The 11,148-nt window shown below is 40.7% G+C and overlaps 1 protein-coding gene across 4 annotated transcripts in view; it reads left to right on the forward strand.

The window, feature by feature from the left end:
• The window catches only part of LOC141767493 (protein ENL-like), a 30,943-nt gene extending 22,131 nt beyond the window's left edge, over positions 1–8,812 (forward strand). For all 4 annotated transcript variants that reach the window (XM_074634844.1, XM_074634842.1, XM_074634841.1 and 1 more), the window contains exon 12: positions 848–8,812. In XM_074634844.1, the coding sequence (XP_074490945.1) occupies positions 848–976 (129 nt within the window). In that variant the 3' untranslated portion in view covers positions 977–8,812. The remainder of the gene's footprint in view (positions 1–847) is intronic.
• Positions 8,813–11,148: the final 2,336 nt, after the last annotated feature.

Genomic DNA, 11,148 nt, shown 5'->3' on the forward strand with positions numbered 1-11,148 from the left:
AGAAAAGTTACAAAAATGTTTGCTGTCAATTAATCTTAGAAAGAAAGTAAATGGGAATCAGCCGGGCAGACTTTTAAAAGATTGGATTCGGCCTAGAAAATTTAATTGTTGCATCTCTCATTGTTATATACTGCTGGAAAGTGGGGCTGGGCGATATGGCCAAAATGTTCTCTCCCGATATAGGTCATTTAATATCTCAATAACAATATACATCACAATATAGCATGTTTTCTGGTAATTCAATAGATGAATATGAAATATTTCCTATCAAATGACCACATGGTAAAGCCTGTTTTTGTATACTCCTGTGTGAATTACTTTACAAATAAATATTACTAGTATACTATTAATAGTTTTACTAGAGTATTTTCTAATTTAGTTAAATTATAAGAAATTATAGAAAAAAATATATATATATTTCAGAGTAATCAAATTAAAACAATAGTTTGATTTTACTGAGTTTGAAGAAATTTGAGTTAGTATATTGTAGATGATTGATATCTCAATATATGATTTCATCACAATATGATTCCATTGAAAGACGATAAATTATCATATTGAATTATCGCCCAGCTCTACAGGGAAGTACTAAAAAAACACGGTACGGAAATATTTATTATGGCAATAATAACAAAATAATTCTAGGCTTTACCTTCCCTACTGGTTTTCTATCATATTTGATTGTGAAACACGTATTAAATTGCTTTCTATGTAGTATTAAAATGGTGTTAAAAATGTTACTTGGGGAACCATGTAAGCGTCTTTTTATATATTGAGTTATTTTCAGGATTAATGTGATCTGAAGTGATTATTGGTAAATGATGATAATTGATCACTCCTCTCGCAGATTGTGAACCTGATCGAGGAGACGGGCCACTTCAACGTGACCAACACCACCTTTGACTTTGACCTCTTTTCACTGGACGAGTCCACCGTCCGCAAACTACAGAGCTACCTGGAGGCGACGGCCACGTGACAGGAAGTGGAAACTGGCGTGGGGAAACCGGCCTGTGGATGGCGGCGGCGGCGGTGGAGGTAGACTCGCCACCACGTCTCCTCTTTTTTTTTAAGGAGTGGACGAGCAGCCACATCATGTCGCAGCTGTTTCACAGGCCTGACTGAACCGTCGAACAACTACCACACAAACAGAAACACACGAACAAACACAAGCACACATGAAGACACACCACATTCACGTGACGCTGGGGAGGAAACCGAAGGAGGAGGAGGAGGAGGCGGAAGAGCGGAGTTACTGAACTCCGTCTACAGTCAGGATTTTCACTACACATCTCCTTTTTTTTTTGAGTCTGTGCAGAGCTGTGGTATGCACCCCACACCCCCTCCTTCAACCTCCTGCACTCCCGCCTTTGCAAACCCAATACTCCCCCTCCTCCTCCTCTTCTTCCTCCTCTTCCCCCCCCTTCACACGCACACTCCTTACTCGGCAGAACACTTCAGTCCCCTTCCCCCTGCTGTCAGCTGGAGCTCATTTCTCTCCCGACATACTCTTTGAGTCGTGTGTGTGGGTGTGTGTGTGTGTGTGTGTTGACTGTGCATGCAAGCGCTGCTGAGGTTTAAGAGATGTTGTCTTTGTTGTTACCGACTTCTCTTTGTGCGTGCGTGAAGCTCGAGCACAAACAACAGCCGGTTTCCTTCCTTCACACACACGGCAAACAAATACAGATTCAGGTAATAATTTACTTAAACCACTCCTGTTTAGCCTTTATAAGCAGTATATAAACATTGAATGTTGAACACACTATAATGCAGTTGTAAGCAATTATAAGTAAGTAGATTATAACCCCTCCTACATGGAGGTCGGCGTATGATAAAATACAAACAAATGACAAATGCTGTCCCTTAATAAACACTTAAAATGTCCTTGTATGTGCTTATAACCACATTACAGTGTGTTGCAAACCCTTTTAAAATCTTTACAGTGCTTATAAATGCTAAATGTAATGTAGGTTAAAGTAAAGTGGTACCCAAATTCATGCACATGTTTGTCTCCCAGGTTCTTACACTTAACACTGTACATGAAGACACTGAGACGTGAGCTGTATGTATGTGACTCTGTTTTGAATGAGGTTTCTCTGTTGTCTGAACATTTGAAAACACATGTTCTGTTGAGTTTCCCCTCTACTTCCTCGCACTGAAAGCTGAGCCTTGACCTCCTACCAACACCCCCCCCCCCCCTCTTTCCCACTGAAGCCCCTCACTCCATCCCTCCTCCTCCCTTATTCTCATATTGGCGTGCATGAAAGGGCTCGACTGCTCGCGGCCAGAGCAGTAGAGGATCACTCCTGAATTGCCTTCTAAGTGGTGGGTAGGGTCGGGTGGGGAGGGGGGTTCAAAAAAAGCCGTGAAAAAGTAGCCATACTTGTCTCCCAGAATCCAAAAATAAGGAAAAAAAAAAACAGGGGCCACGCTTTTTTACATTTTATTTTTCTACAAGTGCATTTTGTGTATTTATTCCCAGACTGCGGTTAAGATAACCTGTGAGCTATGAATGTATATCGCTTTTACTTTTCTACGGCTAGCAACAGCCCCACTCTAGTGCCTTTTTCTGCGACTTGCAGTGTGAGGGGGGGGGTGTGCGCTCTGTTAGCCATGGTCACACAGATTGAAACCCCCCCAAATACCCCCCTCGGGGAAACAAGTGTTAATAGGGATGCCTGAATATCCAGTATTGTCTTAACGGCTTCCATCCCTGCTTCTCTTTCTCCAGTGTCTTTGTAGGCTGTGGTCATTTTTATCAGTGACATTTCTGTTAATCGAGCCCTCTAGAAGTTTTAAAGACTACTATTAGTTCCCTGACGGTGGTCGTGTTTTTATGTTCTTGCTTTCTGAGATTAGGTTCAGTGTTTTAAAGAGGAAGCGTCAGGTGACTGCGTGGTGGTTACATTAATTAGCTCTAGTAACAGTTGACTCAGCTGTGGTGTGTGTGTTTTGTGAGACGGTTGTCGTTGAATAGGGTCGGGGTTCCCTCTTCGGAAGTATTTGAACTAATGATGGAGCGTTTGATACCAAGTTACCAGGCGCCTGAAGAGCATCAACAAAAGCAAACACAAAAAGGGCATGTAGGCAGTAAAATAAGCTACAGAAAACCCTCCTCGTGTTTCTTTCCCCAAATATCTGACATGTATCTCTCAGGGGCCTGCATCATGAAGCAAGATCAGACTGATCACTTTAATCCAGGACGACTGCTCCCACAAAGCTGGCTCGCTTTAACCAGTTTAGATCACAAAGGTTCACTTATCACATCAAAACCTGTCAACGATTTGTAATAATGAGCACAAAGCAACGGTAGACTCACTCAGCTTTACATGCTAACTATATCAGACATTTAAGATGTTTGTAGCACAACCCCCTCCTTTTATTTGTATGCCTTTATTAGAGATGACAGAAGAGAGGTGACAGGAAATGAGAGATGAGATGACAGGCAACAAAAGTCAGACTCAAACCCGGCAGTGTTGTGGTTCATTGTCAGTAGGGCTAGGTATCGGTACTCAGTACCTTTTTAGGTATCGACCGAAACGACCCTGTACCAAGTAATATCAAAACTTCTCCAGTCAAATGATGCCTGCAATCAATCCTTTTTGTGCCCAGATCTAGAAAGAGATGTTTTGCTCACAGCCAATCGCCACAAGCGTTGTTCAATTTATAGTGAGGTGTGATTGGCTACCGCTACTGCCATTTACATAATGGGTATCAAATGAAGTACTCTATTGGTATTGGTTTCACTCTAAGGGTACTGGTGTTGGTACTAATTGTCAGCATCTTAAGCCTAGCAGTTTCCCACAATTCTTCTAGCATGTAGCACAAAGCAGGTTAGCAGTAGTTATCAATATTGAATGACCTTTACAGTTGCATTTAATAAGTTTATTTTGCATTACTGATCCATTACTGCAGCTCGGAAGAACATGCAGGGACTGAAAGTGTCAATGATCATAAATACAAAGAAATACCCACTAATAGCATCTTTATCAAACAAATAATATCCACACACTGATCATTAGCTACTATTAGATTATATACACATGTTGAGTATGTTACTTTTATTTCAGGACACATCGGAGTGCATTATCACACTGATGTTGTAGCCACTTACCAAATGAAATAGACTGTTTAAACCCACAGTTAAGTTATCCTTACTAGAGTTATCTGGCAGCTCAAGTACTGTTGCTATGGTTACGTGCAGGTTGATATGAACTATGTTTCAGGTGTCCAGATGTTTAACCTCGTTCAAATGGACACCTGCCAGCCAATTAGAGGTTTCTTTTCTTTTCTATAATGAGCAATAATTAAGATTTATTCTCAAACCTTTTTATGTGCACATTTACTCTCCAGCTTTCTGCAGCAGAAACAGTGTTACTTCTTAATTTGTTTATCAAGAAACAAAGAAGCACAAATGTCAATGATCAATTTCTTCTCACTGTACAACATGTTGAAAATGGAGTCTATACAATAATGCCCACTATTGGCTACAGTCTATTATTATTTGATTATTGCATTATTTGACCATTAAGTTTATTATGTTATATATGTAAATAATGTTCCTGTATGTTGCCCACTTTTCTTCATCTTTTTATTAAAGGGACTCCATGGAAGAATCAGAAATTGCTTGTTAACAGTGACGCCTGTTGCCGTTAAGTCAACGACAGTCAGAGTCCTGTTGCTCGTGCTTGTGCTCGCACTACGTAGGCGTGAATTTTGGTGTTAGCGGACTCCATTTCTAACCGAACATTAGCTATGGTTGCACACGGTTAGCCCTGTAAGCGGAGATGAAAATAAAGGCACTCGTGAGCGCACATGACGTCACATACGTTGGAATTCCCTAGAAAAAACGGCCCATATTCTTCACATTAAAAGCAGTCTACAGGCTGATAGAGGGAACCCAGAAAGTCAAATTTTTTAGGTTATGTTCTCATATTGGCAATAAAAAACAATTAAAAAAGTTTAATACATGTAAAAACTTACATACAGTACCTTTAATTCGCTAAATATTACTTTTGCTGCTGCACTGACAAAATTGACCCAGAGAGATCCACAATTTTATTTTCTAATAATGTGATTCATTGTTGGCTTTGTGTTAGGCCTCTTTAAAGTCAACAAACTCCCACCCACTTTGGTAAATTGTGGGTTAATAGAGCTTAGAGTCAGCTTTGTGAGACCGGTTTCCAGGATCACCAGTGTTAGGTTTTTGTGAAGCCAGAAAACCCCAAAGAAAGCCAGAATGAGGTGAACTTGCTTCTTGATTCAGGCCCCTGTTGTGTTAGTTCCTGTGGCCCCTTTAGGCTCTACACACACACACACACACACCAGCCCACTGTGGTACAAACCTTCAATGAGCGATTCCCTCCCCTCCTCCTGTGTTTTCTTCCTGCCGACAGTGTTTTTATTCTGACGCTTCGATAGCTTTAATACTTCTCTCTCTTTTTCTGTTGCCTGCCCGGCTCAGCGACATGTACACACTCCCTCTGCCCTTACTGTAAACGCCGTCTGAGCACGGAAAAATGTGTCTCAAATAAGAAAAAAAACCCGTGGATTCCTGCCGCCTTATGTGCCCTGCAGTAACCCCCCTCCTGCCCTCACTTCTTCCCCCGTCCCACCCTCATTTTTCTCTAGGTGTGCCTCTGTCAACAGAACTTCAGGCCGTGATTACTGAGAATGAACTTTGCAACTTGTGTGAGTGACGTTTGTGCGTCTGCGAGTGTGTTTGTCGAGCGATAGGAGAAATTTTAAAAACCAACCTTCCTGTCCTCTTCTCTGTGCATCGATGTGGGAACTTTTAAGTCCTAGTTCATGAACTCTGACCTTTGACCAGGCACTCATTCAGTCCCTTGTGGTGGTTGAGAAGGGGAGGTTACGTGGGGACTCGAGAGAAGCCCCACTGTCTACCCACAGTCAATGTTTTATTTATGGACCTCTGCACTTTTGGCTGTGATGACTTCAGTACTTAAGTAGTTACCTGAACTGTATTTTTAAGGGTTTTATACAATATTTACATGCAATACAATATGAATTGATTTTTGTTTTCTTTGCCAACCATTTTTTTTTGTTTGTTTCTTATTTAATTGTCTTTATTTTGGCATGATTTGTCACTATTATTCACAAACAAACGTGCCCGTTGGATCTATTTCAGGCGTAAAACGTTATGGGGGATGTTCCCTGTATGTTTTTCTGTGTCATGACTCTGATGACAGCTGAACACCAAGAAGCAGGTGTAGGAAAATGTTTGCTGGATGAGCTAAACTTTATCACCGTCTGCTTCCAGTAGGAATAACTGGACCAGAACCAGTCCAACACTTTGGTTCAGGGAACTGAACTGTTGAGCTACAAATGTTTATTTTCTGTGTCATGTCCAGTTATGATTTGAGTTTCTTTTCTACTCATTCATAGAATTTTTCACCCAAACAAAAACGGTCACCTAATTTTATTCTGTTATGATAACTTGAGCCTGAAGAAACACATCATAGGAAACAATAGAGTTGTGAAGTGGGTCGGAGCTGTTTTGAGCGCCCCTGGTACCGGAAGTAAAAATGCCATTCATTTTTTTCCCCACAGACAGTGTTGTGTTGCGTTACTCACTGTTGGAGCACTTTTACTGCTCAGATCAACATGAAACTCTCACGATTCAATCACGGTTCAAATGATTTAAAAACTGTTAGAAAATATATAAATAAATCAGTTCACTTATTGTTTTTGGTTCACTTTTGGATGAATTCCACCAATATGGCACAGCGTTTTGTTAAAGGGAAAATTTGCCTCCTTTTATGTGGATGTCCAATCAGTGTGCTGATGGTAAATGTAGATAATATATAAATTCCCCAGTGCAAGCTTATCTCTCTCTCGCTCTCTGCAGAGCCTTGCCGGCAGTGCCTACATGTACCAGGATGCATTGCATGTAAGCGGCGAGTTACTTATGTCTGAAAAATAGTCAAAATCTTACAAAATGTCAATGAAGGCATTATTCTTACACCTAAACAGAAATATACAACCGTACTTCAAGTTTCTCTCTTACACCGAACTAAGACAAGCTTAATTGCCTCGTTAACTCATCATAAAACACACTTTCAAACTGGACAGAAACAAAATAAAAGTCACCAAAATCATTAGTCCGTTAGTCTTTCCACTATTCCAACAATCAGCCACTCTGGTTTGGTAGATTTAAATCCTTAATTCACAGAGTAATATGTGAAAATATGCCGGCTCAACACGTCTTCCCTGCTGTATCTCTCTGCTGTACTAGTTGCCAGCTACAAAATCCAATGACAAAAATCTCCCCAAAATCGCCCTGCTGGTTGTCTTTTTCAATTTATCTTGGGGATCCTGGAGAAGGTCTCCAACACACGTCTGTCCCAGTGAGGAGGGAAAATATCATGCCTCGTAACGCACATTTGGCTCGCTCTCTCGAGGTTGTCGTCGGCGACAGCATCCAACAAAAACTGCCCACGCTGACATCCATCACAGCAGAATTATTGCGTTTCTGTCAACATCGGAGGGTAATTTGAGCAAAGCCACCACCGGTCGTGTTTGCTCTCAGCAGCTCAGGTTCTGGAGGGTCTCTGCCGGCCTTATCCTCCCCGCTGTAGCAGCATCCTCTAGTGACCTCTCTCTGGCTTCATATCTGAGTCAGCCAAAACACTGTAAATATCCACTGTAAAAAACCCTCGTCCGTAGCATTCTCTGCACTCATATTACGGGATGCCATTATCACTGTTGGAAACGCAACACAAGCGAAGAGAACAAGGCAGTTTTTGAGCGGCATTGCGCCCCACATCTACCAAAGCTGAAGTAGCACTCTGTGGTTCTTCCTCGCCTCCAACGACATCACTGTGACGCCACTAGATGCAGGAAGAACAACAGATGTTGCAGCTGCGCCTCAGAGACACAGAAAACATCAGCAAGAACAGCAGGTGTTTGTCACACTATATCCCTAACTCAGATAGAGACCAAGTTAATAATCAGCGAATTTTCCCTTTAACAACTGCAATGACGGACCATTTCAAATTTGCTACCTGTCTTGTGCCTCTGACTGACTTCTTCTCCGTGTCAACGACCGCTGAGGCTCATGGGTATTGTAGTATTTAGAGCCTCCCGCCAAGCCAAAATGACAAATAAAACATGATTTCTCAGAAACTAAGTTGAAATAATTGAAACCGGTGGTCCTAATGTAAACCGACATAACCGTTACATTTTCCGGAAGAGTCCTGTGTTTCTATGTTGATTAACATTGAAGATATTCATACAAGAAAAAAAGTGAAAATGGGAATAAAGAATGGAGAGAAACACTTCTGGTTCCTCTCACTTTGCAACTCTGTGCAGGTCTGTGGGAGTGGAGCATTTCAGCTGAGACTATATTATATATAATACGTGTATAATACAGCAAAGGTAGAATATCTACTGTGTGGATCTTTAGAGGATGAGCAAAAAGTATAGAGCAAATGGTTGCAAATATGTGGAGGGGGGTGGGAGGGGGCATGTGCAGACGGGATGTTTCCTGTGTCAGTGGTTGTCATAATGTGTCTGTGACAAGGGGACAGGGTTGCCTGTATTTATAAAGGTTTGATTTTTTTTTTTTTTAACGGGGGGGTAAAAGGGGAGGGTGGAAATGTGTTCCATATATGTGGTCCAAGCAGAACAAACTGGATGTGCAGAACAATTTGGTATTCTTTGAAAATAAAAACTTGGCATTACAATGCCACCATGTGGCCATATGATGCAAGTTGTTAACAAGGACAAAACATGTTATTTTAATGTTATTTTTTATTTTGAAATCATATTATTAATAAAGTCATTAAGTACTGTTGTCCCCGCGTGTGTCCATATCATCATTGACCGCTGTGTGACCCGGTCATGGCTGCGTGTGCAGGGTTCATGTAAAGTTCATGCGATGGTCAATGCAGTCTGCGGGGTTCAAAAGGACACGCAGCGGGCCGGGCGGTAATGTTCATGATGCATTGACCATCTATCGAGGAAATGTCCCTATAGAGACGGACGTTTATTGGCAAAGGCTGATCAATGAAAGCTTTGCATTGAGAAAAACCTAGTGTGAGTTTTGACCATAGCGTTTATACCGTCATATGTCTCTGGGTGTGATAGACCATTGTGTTACATAATCAAACATCTGTTCCGTAATACTGGATATTTGTATGATCTTTCGTGTCATGACAAAATACATTTGTCAGGCATTTAAATTGCAGGATAAACCAAAAACAGACATTCCTGCCTGGTTGTTTTGTTCTCATTTGATTTTGCAGAAAATGTACTATATTGCAAAATATGTCAATTAAAGCTGAAACAACTATTTGGTTAATCGATTAGTGAATCAGAAAATGAATCGACAACTGTTTTGATAATCAATGAATTGTTTTAGTCATATTTTAAAGGAAAAGAAATGCCAAAAATTCACTGGTTCCAGCTCCTCTAAGGTGAATATTTGCTGTTTTTCTTTGTTTTGGACAGTTGTTGACACCAAATAAGCAATATCAGGGTGTTACTTTGGGCTCTAGGAACATTATATATCATCATTTTTCATAATTTTCTGACCTTTTATAGTCAAAAGAATCAATTAAGTGAAAAAGTGATCAACTGCTTAATTGATAATGAAAATAATCTTAAATCGCAACATACATTTACATACACAGTGATAAAGGATTTTATCCATATTAACCACTCCTATTTTCTGAATACCTTTGATTTTCAGCATTTTGGTGACTTTTTTTGTTATGTTGCCATAACATTAAGACCACTGACAGGTGAAGTGAATAACATTTATCATCTCGTTACAACGGCACCTGGCAGTGGGTGGGATATATTAGGCAGAAAGCGAACATTTTGAACTTTGAACTTTGTGTTGGAAGCAGAACAAATGGGCAAGCATAAGGATGTGAGCGACTTTGACAAGGGCCACATTGTGATGGCTAGACGACTGGGTCAGAGCATCTCCAAAAATGCAGCTCTTGTGGGATGTTCCCAGTCTGCAGTGGTCAGGACCTACCAAAAGTGGTCCAAGGAAGGAAAACCGGTGAACCGGCGACAGGGTCAGACCCAAGGCTCATTGATGCACGTGGGGAGCGAAGGCTGGCCTGTGTTGTCCGATCCAATAGAAGAGCTACTGGAGCTCAAATTGAAGAACAAATTGAGGAAATATAGTACTACAAACACATAAGTACAATAAGCCGAAATATCAAATATGAAGGTTTATAATGAATGTATTCATTTACTTTTAGGTAGCTTTGGTCGGGATTGTCCCAGAAACACCAATCAGGGTTTGATGGAATGGTATGACTGTGCTTATTGTACTTATGTGTTTGTAGTACTGTATTTCCTCAATGCATCAATATATTTACATTCTGTTTCTTTACACATATAGAGGAAACCCCTGGCCATTATCGCACCAAATTTGGGATCAATCAGAGCTAGCATTATGAAATTACATGAGTTTTGGTGTACCATCTCCCATTCGGCTTGGCTTTATTTTGCACTTATTTTATTTATGGGGTGTTTCACAATATCTGTCAATTTAATCACTATTTAAAATATTTTTAAACAAGAATCCATTTCATATGTAGGAGACCTAAGAGAATATAAAAAACATTGTTGTGCTTTGTTCTACCTCCGGTAGGGGTATCTCGAAAACTAAAGCACTTTTAGGGGGCATCCCTCTCGCCTCTATAAGTGACATGTAGTGGAGAGGCTGCAGATTGCAGCTTATTATAAACCTCAGGCAGGAAGTTTGGTTTGTCCGTTCTGGGCTACTGTAGAAACATGGCGGCCAGATCCATGAAGATGACCATGTGGTCCACATCCATGTGGAGGACCCGTAGATATAAACAGAAACGGCTCATTCTAAGGTAACACAATCATAGCGGTTCTCATTCTAAGGTGATTATACAGTAAAGAAAACACATTCTTATTAATATTATATAACATTTCAGTAGCCATGATGGCAGGTAAGTAACTAACTAACTCTTGTTGAAACTATCCCTAAAGTTGTTTGTGTGTTGACTCAGTTGTTTGGTATGTTTCATCACATGCAACAGTCCTGTAATCGTTCTACCATTGTGAAGCTTGAGAATGAGGCAACACAGCTGCAAGACAGATGAAGTCAGATAGTATTTATTGCTGAGTGTATTATGCAGA

Source organism: Sebastes fasciatus, chromosome 5 (assembly GCF_043250625.1).
Source record: "Sebastes fasciatus isolate fSebFas1 chromosome 5, fSebFas1.pri, whole genome shotgun sequence".
NCBI lineage: Eukaryota > Metazoa > Chordata > Actinopteri > Perciformes > Sebastidae > Sebastes > Sebastes fasciatus.